Below are 14,226 nucleotides of genomic sequence, written 5' to 3'. Positions count from 1 at the left end.
TGTGCTTGAAGAATTTATAGAAGACCAGCGGATTGGAGCAAAGGGTGGGAGATGAGCCTCAAGAGGTGGGCAGAGGCTATATCACAGACGGTCTTGTGAGTCAAGTTAGGGCTATGGGATTTTATACCCTAATGGCAACAGAATAGCACGGAAGGGTTTTAACTAGAAAGGTTATTCGATAAGATATTCCTTTAGAAAAACATTATCATGGCAGCAGTCTGGAAAATGGACTGGAGGGAGGCAGAATGAAAGCAAGGAAACCAGTTGGCTCAGAAGACAGATTCTAGTTGCTTGGACTGGAACAGTAGCAGTGGAGATGGGGAGAAATGGATTGAATCAAGGTGGAACAGAAAGACTTGGTAATGGAGTACAGTCATTCATTCATTCAATAAGTATTTACGAAGCACCTACAATGTATCAGGCACTGTATTAGTTTCCAGAAGTTCATCAGCAACAAGAAGAAAATAAGATCTCTGCCCTCGTGGAGCTTATATTCTAGTCAATTGGATGTGGAGTGTAAGAGCAATGCACTATCAGGTAGATGGCAGTGCCATATTTCTGGAATGAGAAATACGGATGGAGGAACATATCAGGTAATAGAGTAAATTATGAGTTCTCTTTGGCACATGCTGATTCTGAGTGCTCATTAGATGGGCAACCTAATATTGAATTGTGGAGATATTGAATTGGAAGTTGGGTATTTGGGCCAAAAGTCCAGGAACCAGGACTGGACTTGGGCATCATCTGCAGGTGAACGTTTACTGAATCTGTGGGAGTGGACATAATAAAAGAAGAGACGGAGGCTTAGGACAGAGCACTAAGGAAACCAGCATGTTAGAGGTGGGCCAAGGAGGAGGAAGGTCCAGAAAGAGACCCAGGCAATGCTCAGAGGAACACCAGGTTAGTACATTGTCAGGACAGCCGAATGAGGAGAGTGTTTCTAGAAAGAGAGTAGGATCAACTCCGGATGTTGAGAGGCTGTATAACTTGGTGGTTAAGACTATGGTCTCCTTCTACCGTATATTAACTCTGTGACTTGCAGCAAATTACTTCACCTTTCTCTGCCTCAGTTATCTTATTTCTAAAATGGAGATAACAAAAGTATTTACCTTAAGGATATTTGTGATAATGAAACGATTTAATATATGTAAAGGGCTTTGAACAGTGATTTACACAGTAAATGCTCCCTAATTGATTGTTTTTCTTTGTACTAGGGGTAGGATTAATGTTATTAGATGTGTGGACCTTTAGGAGAGTCATGTTTCCCATATAAGAGCCTGCCTTACTCTCCCTGCCATGCCCAGTCACTCCTGGGAGCAGCCTGTGGGAGTTGTGGCTTCACTTAGAAGTTGTGATAGGTTTCCAAGAGTAGTTGTGGCCCTCAGTCAGTCACACTCCCTACAGTTGGAGGTCTGCAAGGCACAGTCTCATGGCTGCCACAGTGACTTTATTTAATTTAACTTTATGTTAAAAATTTCATTTATTTTATGTTTTATATTTATTTTATATTTTATATTATATTTATTTTATTTTATTTGTATTTGTATTTATTTATATTTATCCATGTTATCATTTTTTTTATGTTTGTTGGGACCAATTTTCACTGTAAGGAGAGATTATCATAGAATTTCACCTTAAGGAAAGTGACCTTAGATATTATCAAGTTCCAAACTATCATTTTACACATGAAGAAACTAAGGCCAAGAAAGACTAAGTATTTCACTAGTATCAGAAGCCAGAGGGGAACATATTTCATCAAACTATTCATCCATCCATCTATCCATTTGTCTACCCAAAATTTATTAGGAAATTACACGTCAGGTACTATACTAGGCTCTGGTTCTATAGGGGGTGTCTCGGAACAGCCTCTGCTCACAAAGAATTTATAGTCTAGGGGTGAAGATGGATACGTAAACAGATAGTTATGCTTCAACATATGAATCCTACCAAAGGAATAAGTTCTCAGGAGCTAGGGGAAGGTTCAGGAGTTATAAGGTTGGGATGGGTGGATGAGGGGTTTTCTGTAGGAAATGGGGCCCAGTATGAATTCTGGTGACTGGTATAACTTACCCAGGTGAAGTTGGAGGAGGTCGTATGGGGAAGGTGTTCCAGGCAGAGAAAATAGCCTGTACCAAGGTTGGGGCCACTAAGAACATGGGGAGTTGGTAGCCTGCAAATGTGAGTACAGATAGTAGTATGTGTTTGGAGCAGGGAAGTGGGAGGAGAAGCAGAGGGAATTGTGGGATGGAGAAGGGGTGGAGAGATAAGCAGGGGCCAGAAAGAAAATGCCTGTGTCTATGCGCAACATTTTGTCCATCCTGAAGGCTCCAGAGAGTTATAGAAAGATTTCAAGCAGTTGGAAATATCAAGGATTTTGCAATACACAAAACAACCTCCATAGAAGTAGGATAAGCTCCCTAAGCTCTAACAAGATTTCTGAAACAGTTAGATGTGAAATCACACAAAAACAAATTGAAATGTGTTGAAACATGATATTTTTTAAAAGTCTAATTCGAAACCAGCCCAGGGTCCACAACAGGTGGCCAAACCTATTTCATATGTACTGGTCAAAGTCAATGACTTTGGATTGCAAGGAATACTGCCTGGGGTCAACTAACAGGAGAAAGTTACCAGAAGATGAAATTCATATACCATTAGCACATTACCACAACCCTCCAGAGAAATTCTCTTTTTCTCAAGCTTTATTGCTTTCACATGTCTGCTTTCAGGTAAAAAGGTGAAACAAAGAAATCTGAGGTGTATTAATTTCTTCCAACTCATCATTTTTGATATTATGCAAAGTGTTTTATAAAACTCTCCAAAATGTTAATGACTAACACTTGGGCCATCAAAAAGTTATCGATACAGTAAGATTTCTTATCCACTGTAAGGAATTCCTTCCCCAGTCACAAATGCATCTTAGTATTTACAGTTCAGTTGAAAGATATCAGAAATTTGTCATCAGATCTCGTCTTCCTTTCTTTTGTTTAAGAAATGGAAACTAGAGGGCCAACCCCGTGGTGCACTCAGGAGAGTGCGGCGCTAGAAGCGCAGCGACGCTCCTGCCGCGGGTTCGGATCCTATATCGGAATGGCCGGTGCGCTCACTGGCTGAGCGCGGTGCGGGCGACACCAAGCCAAGGGTTGATCAGTCACGAAAAAGACAAAAAAAAAAAAAAAAAAAAGAAATGGAAGCTAGAGATGTTTAAGAATCAACTCAGTTCATGACTGAGAACTAGAAAATGGTTTCTGATATTTAGACAACTACACAAATCAGAAAACATCAGTTCAGCCTCTAGCTGCTCTGTGGATGCAGCAACATGTTCCGTGCATACTTCCTGAAGGAGACCAAGCTGCTTGAAACAACACTGTAGGAAAAACCATCAGAGAAACATGTGAGTCCATAAATGAGCCACATGCTTTTCAATTAATGGGTGTGAGGCCCATGTATTCACCCAGTTCTCAGAGATAGCTTCAAAGGGCCAGCCACAACTGGGATTTTACTGGTTTAATCATCAAATTCTACATCTGGTCATGAAAATGGAAAAATAGTCAAAAGAGGAAAAATCATTAGTAGATAGAATTGCTAATACTTAACTTACTGATTTGTAGATGCCAATGGAAATTAATTTATCACACCAAGAATCTAGTTCTGCATTCTATGCTTGCCACTTCCTTTAAAATGAAGATATGCAGCTATTTTAAATTATGGATGAAAAATTAATTATTAAAATATTTATGTTCAAGTTGAAACAATATGATCCAGAGGAAGAAATAAGCCCAGCACAGGCAAGCATGATATTGACGATGATAGCAGAACATGCCATCCTGTAAAAATTTTTAAAAACTACTACAAAAAAAAAAAAAAGCTTTAACTTTTATTTTCTACACAGTTCTGGAATGACGTTCCAAGTTAATCTCAGCAAATGATCTGGGTTGCTTTCCCAGCATCCTCTCCTTCTCCCTGCCCTTTGCTGTAATTCCATGCCTACTCACTAGTAACTTCCCATCACTTATTCAGTAACTCTTTTACTTTCATACCTGTTTGAATATTCTGGATAAGGGATATAACCTATTAGGCTAAACCACATGAAATCACCATTGTTGTAAGTTAAAAATGACCAAAAGTCTGTGCTTTCATATATTGTAATTTAACGACTGTGTGAGAGGATAAGCATTCACCAAATCCATTTCTATGTCTCCTGGGCACAAAACACTACATTTCCCAGCTGCCTGCCAGTTAGGTGGGGTCATATGACTGGTTTTGGCCAATGGAATGTGGGTGGATGGGGTTGCGGGCCACCTCCAGGCCTGGCTCACAAAGCCTCCTGTGCAATCTTTGATGTACTCCTCTAAATAAAACCCATTGAATAAAAAGGAGTTTTCTGACCTGCAGGAAGATGACCACCCAAGACAGATGCAGGCTGGCCCTATATGAAGGCATATGGCAGAGTTTCTCAAGCATGCTTTGTACTGTGAGGCAGGCAAAGAAATAAACTTTTACTGTGTTCAATCACTGAGATTTTGAGATGGTTTGACACAGTAGCCTATCCTGACCAACACAGTATTTCAAGAGCCATTTCTTTTCCTAAAGTCTAGCACCCATTGTTTTTTCCTTATATGCAGATCCACTTATACAAAAAAAACTTACAAAGCTATCAATATGAAATACACTTAGTTTCATATTTGTGAGGGAGGCATGTATTTTTTTAAATGTATAAAATTGGACCAGTGCATTCTGGAATATTAAAGAAGAATGGGTAAGGCATCGTATCAACCATCGGAATTTAAAGGATATCTGATTATAAATGAGCTTTTATGCACTTGGCTGGATTGACCCAGCCGCATGGAACCAGTTTTATCGTTTTATCAAACTGGGGTAACTGGTAAAAAGAAATGTATCAACCTAGAAAGAGGATAACTGATCTTGGACTGAATCAATCTCACCAACATCCTCTGCCACCTTGGGAGGTCTGGATGGGCTGGTGGCTGGCTTTCTCTCTCTCTCTCTCTCTCTCTCTCTCTCTCTCTCTCTCTCTCTCTCTCTCTCTCATCCCTTCCTAAAGAGTCTTGAGGCAGAGAAGTGTCCGTGTAGGTGAGCGAGTCTCCGTGGAGAGGAGGCCCTAAGCTTTGGGAGTCTGAGCTAAATGCTGAATTGTCCAGAGTTCCTTTAATGCATTATACAGCTTGCTGTCTACATTGATCAAATTAATCAGAAAATCGCCGTCTCCACAGCTGAAGTTAATTTAAAAACTTTCCAGGGATTGTGTAAGTAGTGTAGTATTTCTTCATAGGATTCCTTATTTTCTGCACAAATATACTGTGCCAGAATTTTTAGTATGCTTGTTTATGGTCAGGTTCCAGGAAACTTCATGAGATTCTCCAAGACAAATTGAGAAGTTAAACTTCTTTTGCTGATGTTTAAACACATCTAAATATTGCCATGCAATTGAAATAAAAGTTTTCCTAAATAGGGATAACAAGGTCCAGTCATGAGGGGTTTTTTGTGGTGTTGTTTTTGATTTTTGTTTTGTTTTGTTTTATTGCAGCTCCCAGCATGACGAGTTCATTGTACCTAACCAGTTAAAATTAATTCTGGGTTCCTACCTGTCTTCAAGAAACAGAGTCTAAGCCCAACAGACCCAGGAATACCTCAAGATATCTCATCTTCCTGGGTGGGTAGGGGTTTAAGAGCCCAGTAAAAACCTGGCCCAGGCTATCAAGCTCTCCTGTACCAGTGTGTGTTGATGTGTATTCAAATTTCCCTGAGTGCAAGTGGTTTATTTAAGAGGTGAAGGGAACATCGATGGGGAAGTGGGTAAGTGAGACGAGGAAGGAAAGGCAGTCAACAAAGCAAGTGTGATTAAGACAGCTACATTTATTCTCCATCTCATTCACTCATCCATTCATTTATTCATAGTGAGCGTGGGAGAGAATAATACAAGATGAGGTTAGAGAAGTAGGCAAAAGGCTAGATCCAGCAGGGCCTTTTATGCCGTTTTAAGTAGAGTGGATTTTCTTTTTTTAATTTTTTATTTTATTTTTAAAGTTTTATTATTTTTATTATTTATTGAATTTTATTCTTCATCTGATGGAAAGTCACTGAAAGGTTTTAAGAAGAGGGCTGACATGGTCTCATTTAAATTTTAAGAGGAATACTTTGGGGCGTGGAATGGAGGGGGCAAAAGAACAAGAGAAGGAAAGCTATTGTGCTGGCTCAGGTGGGAGATGATGGTGGTGCAGCTGGCTGGTGGCAGGTGGGGGGAGAGAAGGAGGTGGACTTGAGACGTGGTTTGTAATGGGTCTTAGTGCCAGATTGAATACAAGTGGGGAGGAAGAGCGTCCCTTGTCAGGAATGATGACCAGGTTTTTGGCTTGAGCCTGGTTGGATGCTGTTTGTTTTGGGATAGGGAGGAGTAGGAAGGTGGAAGGAAGCAAGTTCTGGAGAGATGAACAAGAGTTCAGTCTTGGATGTCCTATACTCAATGAGACATCCCCATGAATAGGTAAAAAAATGCAACAGAAAGAGGTTGGGGCTTGAGATTAACATTTTGAAGTTATCTACATATAGATGACATTGATAGTGCTAGGACTAAAAAGATCACCTGAAGAGAGTGTAGATAAGGAAGAAGAAAATAGGGTCAAAGACTGATCTCCAATCCAGCACTTTGAATCCCATAGAAGAAGGGAGGCTGGTAAAGGAGGCTGAGAAGGAGTAACCAGTGTGAGAGAAGGCAAACCAGAACGTGTGGTGTGCTGGTTTTAAAATGTGTCCACAAATTCTTTGACGCTCCTCCTTTCGAAAAGTGAAGCTTAATTCCACTCCCTTTTTGTGGGGCTGTACTTAGTGACCAGCTTCTAACTAAGAGAACACTATGGCAGTGATGGGGGTAACTTCTGAGATTAGGACACAGAAGGCATTGCAGCTTCCTCCTATTCTCTCTCAAATGTGTCACGATGGGGGAAGTCAGCTGACATGTTCTTAGGACACTCTTTTTTTTTTTGCCGCTGGCCAGTGCGGGAATCTGAACCCGTGACCTTGGTGTTACTTGGTGTTATAAGGCTGCGCTCTAACCAGCTGAGCTAAGCCACCAGCCCATGTTCTTAGGACACTCAAGCAGCCCTATGGAGAGGTCAACATGGAGAGGAGCTGAGGCCTCCTGCCCATAATCATGTGAGTGCACCATCTTGGAAGCAGATCCTGCAGCCAGAATCAAGGCTTCAGATGACTGTGGAATTGGCCAACAGCTTGACCACAACCTTGAGAAAAACTCCAAGCCCTTTTGCTACGAACCTAAAACTGCTCTTAAAAAAAAAACAGTCTTAAAAAATTCCCCAAGCCCCATCCAGCTAAGCCATGTCTGAATTCCTGATCCACAGAAAATGTGTGGGATAATAAATGTCTGAAGCCACTAAATTTTGAAGTATTCTGTTGCACAGCAATAGATAACTAACATATGTGGTGTCTGGAAACCAAGCAAAGGAACACTGAAGAGCAAGGTGATGATCTTTGTAAAGATATTTGCTTCTTTGGTATTTTGAGTTTTAATTTTGCACTTGTATTCATCAAATCTGAGATGCCATCAATTGTAAGCACACTATTATGTACATTAGGAAAGAAAAAAATGCTGCCAATTAACCCAGCTATGGCTTATTACCTTAAGGATAATTCTGTGCAATTATGTCATAATTCTGTGCATGAATTAGTCATGACTGTGTTGGCTTTAAAGAACGCAGAGCCTGCAATGGCCTGCTTTACTTTCCACTGCTCTCAGAACCAAGTCCAAGCTCCTTGGCCCCTCACAGCCTGGTTCCAGCCTGTCTTCTTTGCCTCGTGGCAGCCACTGGGGTCATGACCCAAGGTGCTAGCCAGTCCACTCCCTGTATCTTGGGCCGATGCCTTCCTTTTGCATTTTTTTTTTTTTGCAGATATGTATTCACCCATCTATTCATTTATTCCTATGCAATACCTACCATGAATTAATTACCAGAAAATTTGCTTTCTTCCCCGTTTTATATCAGGTGGACTCACATTCACTCCATAAGGACAGTTTAAATGTTGTCTGCAATGCACAGAGTCTGCTTCTGGGTGAAAGGGGCAAACTTAGAGAGGAAGGTGGTGGTGCTGGGAGGGTGGAACACCTAGTCTTCGCATGTCCCTTGATCATGCTGGACTGGAGTCGGGCTCAACAGGTGCACTGGTGATAATGTGGGGGAAAGCACTTTGCAACAATGTCAGCTTTTCTGTATTCAATTTTTTTGAGAAAATAAATTCGGAATATTGGAATATCACTGGTCTTAGACCAGAAGACCAAATCAAATGCAATTCATGAGAAATCACTTAACTTCTTTAAGTTTTTCCATTGTTTCTCCATCCCTTTGTCTGTCTAAAACTATTTCTTAAGGTTGTTGAGAAAATTGATTAAAATAACATGAAAAGAGTTGACACGTAGTAGGGCCTCAACAATATTTGCTGAATGCCAATCTGGTTTCTGAAGACTAGATAATATACTTATTCTCATTTTAGTGTTGACATAACCTGATTTATGCCTGTAAATTACATATAAGTAGAACATTAACCTCTTCTAAGCCAATCAAACTAACTATTGAAATAAGCTTGCTCAGAAATGATTTTTATGTTGCAATTAGATGTTTCATGATTACTATTTCCTAGAAACCCTGGCTCTTAAGTTTTGGGAATAAAGAAATGAATGATACACCGACTACTCAAAAATCACTAAAATTATGTTTAAAGATAAAATCTAGCCCATATAAACAAGAACAATAGACTTATAGCTCAGGCTTCCTGTAAGAGGGTGAATAATGTCCTCCCCCCACCCCCCAAAAAAGATGTCCCTGTTCTAATCCCTGGAACCTGTGATTAGTATCTTATATGGCAAAAGGGTCTTTGCAAATGTGATCAAGTTAAGGATCCTGAAATGGAAAGATGACCCTGGATTATCCAGGTGGGCCTGATAACAGGTTCTTTTTAAAGGGAAGAAGACCAGGAAGAGTCAGAGAGATGGTGAGATGACAGAAGAAGAGATTGGAGTGAGACAGACATAAGCCAAGGATTGCTGATGTCTTCTAAAAGCTGGAAGAAATAAGAAAGGATTTCTCCCCTGGACCCTCCAGAAGGAACCAGCCCTGTTAACACCTTAATTTTAGCTCCATAGGATTCATTTTAGACTTCTGACCACCGGAACTGTAAGCAATAAACTTGTGTTGTTTTAAGTCATGAAATTTGTGGTGAATTATTACCGTGGCACTTCCTGTACAGGGCTCTGAGAAGAATCAATTCTCCATGTAGTGTGTGGCCTGCAGTGAGCAGGCCTCGCCATGAGTGCAGCTCCTCAGCAGGAACCCAGTCATTCCTTCATCTCACATTATTTTCACTTGAATTCAATACAGAAAAAATATATGACAGAAATATGTTGTAAGTAGGGAGTTGCTCCAAACTTTAATCTCAAGAATAGCAAAGTTAATAACATATTTATCTTATGTGCTCAAGGCAAAAAGGTCCCAGTGTTAGGACCTGCAACACTCAAGATGGAGTTCAGATCAATAAGTGTTCTAGAACAGCACTGTCCAATAGAGTTACAGCCACAGATGGCATTTTAAATTTTCTAGTAGCCACTTCTTTTTTAATTGAAAGATAATTGATTATATATATTTGTGGGGTACAGAATCAAATGTCAATACAGGTGTGCAATATGTGGTGATTAAATCAGGATGTTTAGTACACTCATGCTTACAAGACATAATCAATCTTTGTGACCCTTAACTAGTTTTTCACCCCCTCTCCCTCTCTCTTTCCCACCTCTAATAACCACAGTTCTGTTCTCTATTTTGAAAGTTTAATGTAGTATTGTGATTGTTTCTTTCTTTTCTTTATTTTAGCTCCCACTTATGAGTGAGGACACATAGTATTTCTCTTTCTGTGCCTGGCTTATTTCACTTAACATAATTTTCTCTAAGTTCATCCATGTTGCTGCAAATGGCAGAATTTCATTCTTTTTTATAGTGGCCACATTTTTTAAAATGTCAAAGAAACAGGTGAGATTAATTTTAGTAACATATTTTATCTAATGCAGTATATCTACAATATTACCATTTCAACATGTAATCAATACAAAATGATTAGTGAGATACTTCCTGTTCTTTTTGTCAGTCTAAGTCTTGAAAATCTGATGCGTATTTTACACTTAACAGCACATCTCAACTGGGACTGGCCACATTTCAGGTACTCAATAGCCATCTGGGACTCCTGGCTACCATATTTGCTGTATGGAATAGAGCAGGTCTAGAGCATTTAAGTACAGACTATCCCTGACTTACGATGGTTTGACTTACAATTTTTGACTTTACAGTGGTGCGAAAGCCACGTGCATTCAGTAGAAACTGTACGTTGGGTACCCATACAACCATTCTGCTTTTCACTTTCAGCACAGTATTCAATAGTTATGTGAGATATTCAACACTATTATAAAGTAGGCTTTGTGTCAGGCAATTTTCCCAACCGTAGGCTAATGTAAGTGTTCTGAACACATTTAAGATAGGTTAGGCTAAGCTATGATGTTCAGTAGGTTAGGTGTATTAACTGCATTTTTGACTTAGGATATTTTCAATTTATGATAGGGTTTATCAGGACATAACCCCATAGTAAGTCAAGGAGCATCTGTAGTCCCAGTACTCAAAGGGCATAAAAAGGTATAAAGCGAGCCAAATTCTGATGCTTAAGAGCAGATAAATGCGTGTAGCTAATGATTTATTCATTTGATGAGTGTTAATTGTCTACTATGCACTAAGCACCATTTAAGAGGCATATAATTTTCTAGGTCATAAAATCATGGTGCAGTGTTTCAATTAAAAACAACAACTGGTGCTTATATTAGAAATCTCTACATAGCAGTCAGTTTTTACTATAAATTGTGAATCCTCAGGAAATAATCAGTAAGCACACTTTTCTGCAATGGGTGCCTTGCTTTCTCTGTACATGTGTTGTCCTTAATGTGGAATCTGGAGCTGATTAAACACGGTTCCTGGGCAGTTCCTGAAGAGCCGACCACTTGACATTTCCAAGCACGTTGAGCAGATAATAAACACACCAGCTCATGAACCTGATACCGTGTAAAGAAACCACGTTTCACATCTTGAAAACTGCAGAGCTGCAGAATCCCGATATGGATTCTCCAGTTTAATATTCTTTGGTTTATTCGGGGGATTTTCGGCTTTTAATTTAATTTGGAGGCACTTTGAAAGTGAAGTTCCTGGAGGTCCATTTGCTGGCTGCTAAAGAACTATTAATCTCATCTCCAAATAGCACTTGGTCTTTCTTAAGTGGGCTTTCTAACAATGCAAGAACCTCCGACGTTCAAGGAAAATGTGATTATGAGCAAATTACATCTGCTTATATTTTTATCATGAAAAGGAAATTGAAACTTGCGATCATACATTCTAAGAACCTGGTTTGAGGTTTGTTCTGTTTGAACTTCAAAATCCCTTAATATCGTGGCTGACTCTGATGAAAGATTTTTTCCTGTAAGTCAAACAAAGATAATCAGGCTCACCTTTAAGAAGCCTGAACCAAACCGAGGCTCTTATCCGCTCTCTCCAAGAATCATTGCTGAAATATCTCTGTAGTGCAGGGGTCTCACTCAGCTGGGGGGCGATTCTGCCTCCCAAATCACCTTTGGAAATAGCCAGAGACATTTTTCGTTGTCACAACTTGGTGGGGGGGGGCGGGGATCAGGGTTGCTGCTGGCATCTAGTGGGTAGAGGCCAGGGATGCTGCTAAACCTCCTACAGTGCACAGAACAACATCCCACCCCAACAAATAATGATCCAGCCTAGCCCAAAAGGTCAATTGGGCAGCAGTGGAGAAACCCTGCTCTAGCAGACACCTAAGGAGAAAGCAAGACATCATAGCCAGAGAACTGGCAAACCTTTTTCAGTGCGTGTCTCCCAAAAGACTGCCCTAGTGCACTGGTGAGGAGTAGGGACTCTGGGCCAGCTGCCTGGGTCTGCACCCTGGCTCCGTCACTAACTGGCTGTGCCTCCTTGGGCAAGTTACTCGACCTCTCTGTGCCTCACTTTTCTCCTCTACGACACAGGGATGATAATAGTGCTTTCCACACAGAGTAGTTATGGGCTTTACATGGGTTAATAGTTCCAAAACGCTTAGAGCAGTGCCAGGTCGACAGTAAGCACTATGTAAGTGTGCATTTACTAAGTGGCTTTGCTGATCTCTGGAAAAATAAGTCTCAGGACTCAGAAAAGCTTATGGGCAGTAAGACAACGTCTTCAGATTCTGCATTGCCATAGCAAGAACGAGCTTTCCAGTCTGTCAACCCTAATCAGAAGGCACTGAGCAGAGGAGCCCAGCATCACGCTGGCTCAGCCCAAGAACAGTAAAGACTTGCTTGCTATGGTCCTCGGTTTCTTTCCCCACTTCCCCAGCAAAACTAGCGACTGACAACCAGTTGGCGCGCTTCGGATAGAGTGGAAAACACGAAACGGCACAAGCACAGAACCCACTGACACTTACACATAGGGCACGCACACACCCGTCCCTCCAGTAGGTGTCTGCAGGCCACCAAGCCCACACGCACCCACGGGCTTGCGCTCTGAGCCTCTCTCCCTGTAACCCGCCGAGCGCGGCGCGGCCAGGTGGGGAGCAGCTGATGCAAAGGGAACTAACTGGGTGCAAAATCCCGCCAAAGGCGCGCGAGGAGGAGAGCCCGTGGGCGCTCCGGGCCTGGCACCTTAGTGAAATCCTGTCTCAGCGCGACAGGCACCCATGCGCACACACCCCCATACACGCGGGGGTGCATGGACGGACAGGGGCCAAAGAGAAGTGTCCCCAAAGTGGGGAGCTCAGGCCCATCGGACCGATCTCCAGCCAGACACTCACCTGGCTGCGTGCCCTAATCCACCTGCCACCCAGGAGAGCAGCAGCGGGAGCGCGAGGCCCCAAGGCCGTGGCATCTTCGCGCGGGGCCGCTCTCCTCCTCCCCCGGCGCCCCTGGGGACCCGGGGTGCAGCGTGGCCGCCGCCTGCTCTCTCCTCGGCCGCTCGGCAGCTCTCAGGTGCGGTCCCTGCGGGCGGGGAGGGGAGGCCGGGCACCGTGGCGGGGGCGCCCTGGCCAGGCGCGCCGCGGCTCCTCGGCGGGTGAGCGACGGAGGGCGGGGCGGGCCGTGCACATCGGGCTGGGACCCGCCTCCAGCGCGACCCGCGCATCCTCCGCGCTCTCTGTTCACGCAGAAGCTTCCCCCAGGCTCAGTTCACTTGGCCTTGTCAGAGTCACCAGCTATGGCCACCTGTTTCAGGCGGGGGATAGGTTTCGTTGATACCTGCGCTGGGGGATTGAAACATGTAGTTGCAAAAGTCAAAGCGGGAACCAAGGACGCAGGTTCACGATGACGCGCTCTCTCACTTCTGTTTAGGTGTTCATACTCCTCCGGGTTTTCTTCCACAAACTGCGAATCATGGGATGCTACAGGTGGAAGGCCACCAAGTCCCGTGCAACCCCTTCATTTGACATGTCATCTCTCACACTCATTTACAACAGCTTACTTACGTGGGACCCCAGATGCTATTGTCATCGGGTAACCAATGCAGAAGCTAATGGCAGAAACTCGGATGCTGTAGGAGTTCAGAGCATTCATATGATACTGGCACATTCTTTATTCTGACAACTTGTTACAGTAGAATGAATGATTGGTCCCTCCCTGTCCTTCTCCCCATATCCACACCCTTTGGCTTCACAGTGGGCAGAGCCTATGACCCCTCACTTCAGCACTGGACTTGGCTGTGTGGCTTGCTTGACCGATGGCATAAGGGCAGAAGTTGCAGTGTGCCAGTTCCAAGCCTATGCCTAAGACTCCTGAGCCTCATGGACGTGAGAGGACCATGCACCAGCTAGTGTGGTGGCCAAAGGAGGATGAGGAACAGGTGGAACACAGCTACCTGGTCTACCTGCAGACCTACTGCGTGAAGCAGAGCTGCTCAGTGCAGTCTTGTGTGTATCAGCCAACCCACAGATACACAAATGAGCTCAGCTAAGGTTGGCAGCACCCGCCAAGCTACTGACGCTTATTGTGACCATCTGTTACACAACAGTAGCTCTCCGACACACACATTACCCGGTGTTAGAAATAAAATAAAGAATAGGGAGAAAGAGGGGGGCTGTCTTGATTTGAAGCTTGGTTCATGGTTTTATGGGCAT

The 14,226-nt window shown here is 42.8% G+C and overlaps 1 protein-coding gene across 1 annotated transcript in view; it reads right to left on the bottom strand.

Annotated features, from left to right (window-relative positions):
- Positions 1 to 12,986, bottom strand: part of EGFL6 (EGF like domain multiple 6) — a 62,083-nt gene extending 49,097 nt beyond the window's left edge. The window contains exon 1 of the mRNA XM_063084487.1: positions 12,913 to 12,986. Within this exon, the coding sequence (XP_062940557.1) occupies positions 12,913 to 12,986 (74 nt within the window). The remainder of the gene's footprint in view (positions 1 to 12,912) is intronic.
- Between the last annotated feature and the right edge of the window lie 1,240 nt (positions 12,987 to 14,226).

Source organism: Cynocephalus volans, chromosome X, assembly GCF_027409185.1.
Source record: "Cynocephalus volans isolate mCynVol1 chromosome X, mCynVol1.pri, whole genome shotgun sequence".
Lineage (NCBI taxonomy): Eukaryota > Metazoa > Chordata > Mammalia > Dermoptera > Cynocephalidae > Cynocephalus > Cynocephalus volans.
This window is presented reverse-complemented; position numbering and strand designations above follow the sequence as displayed.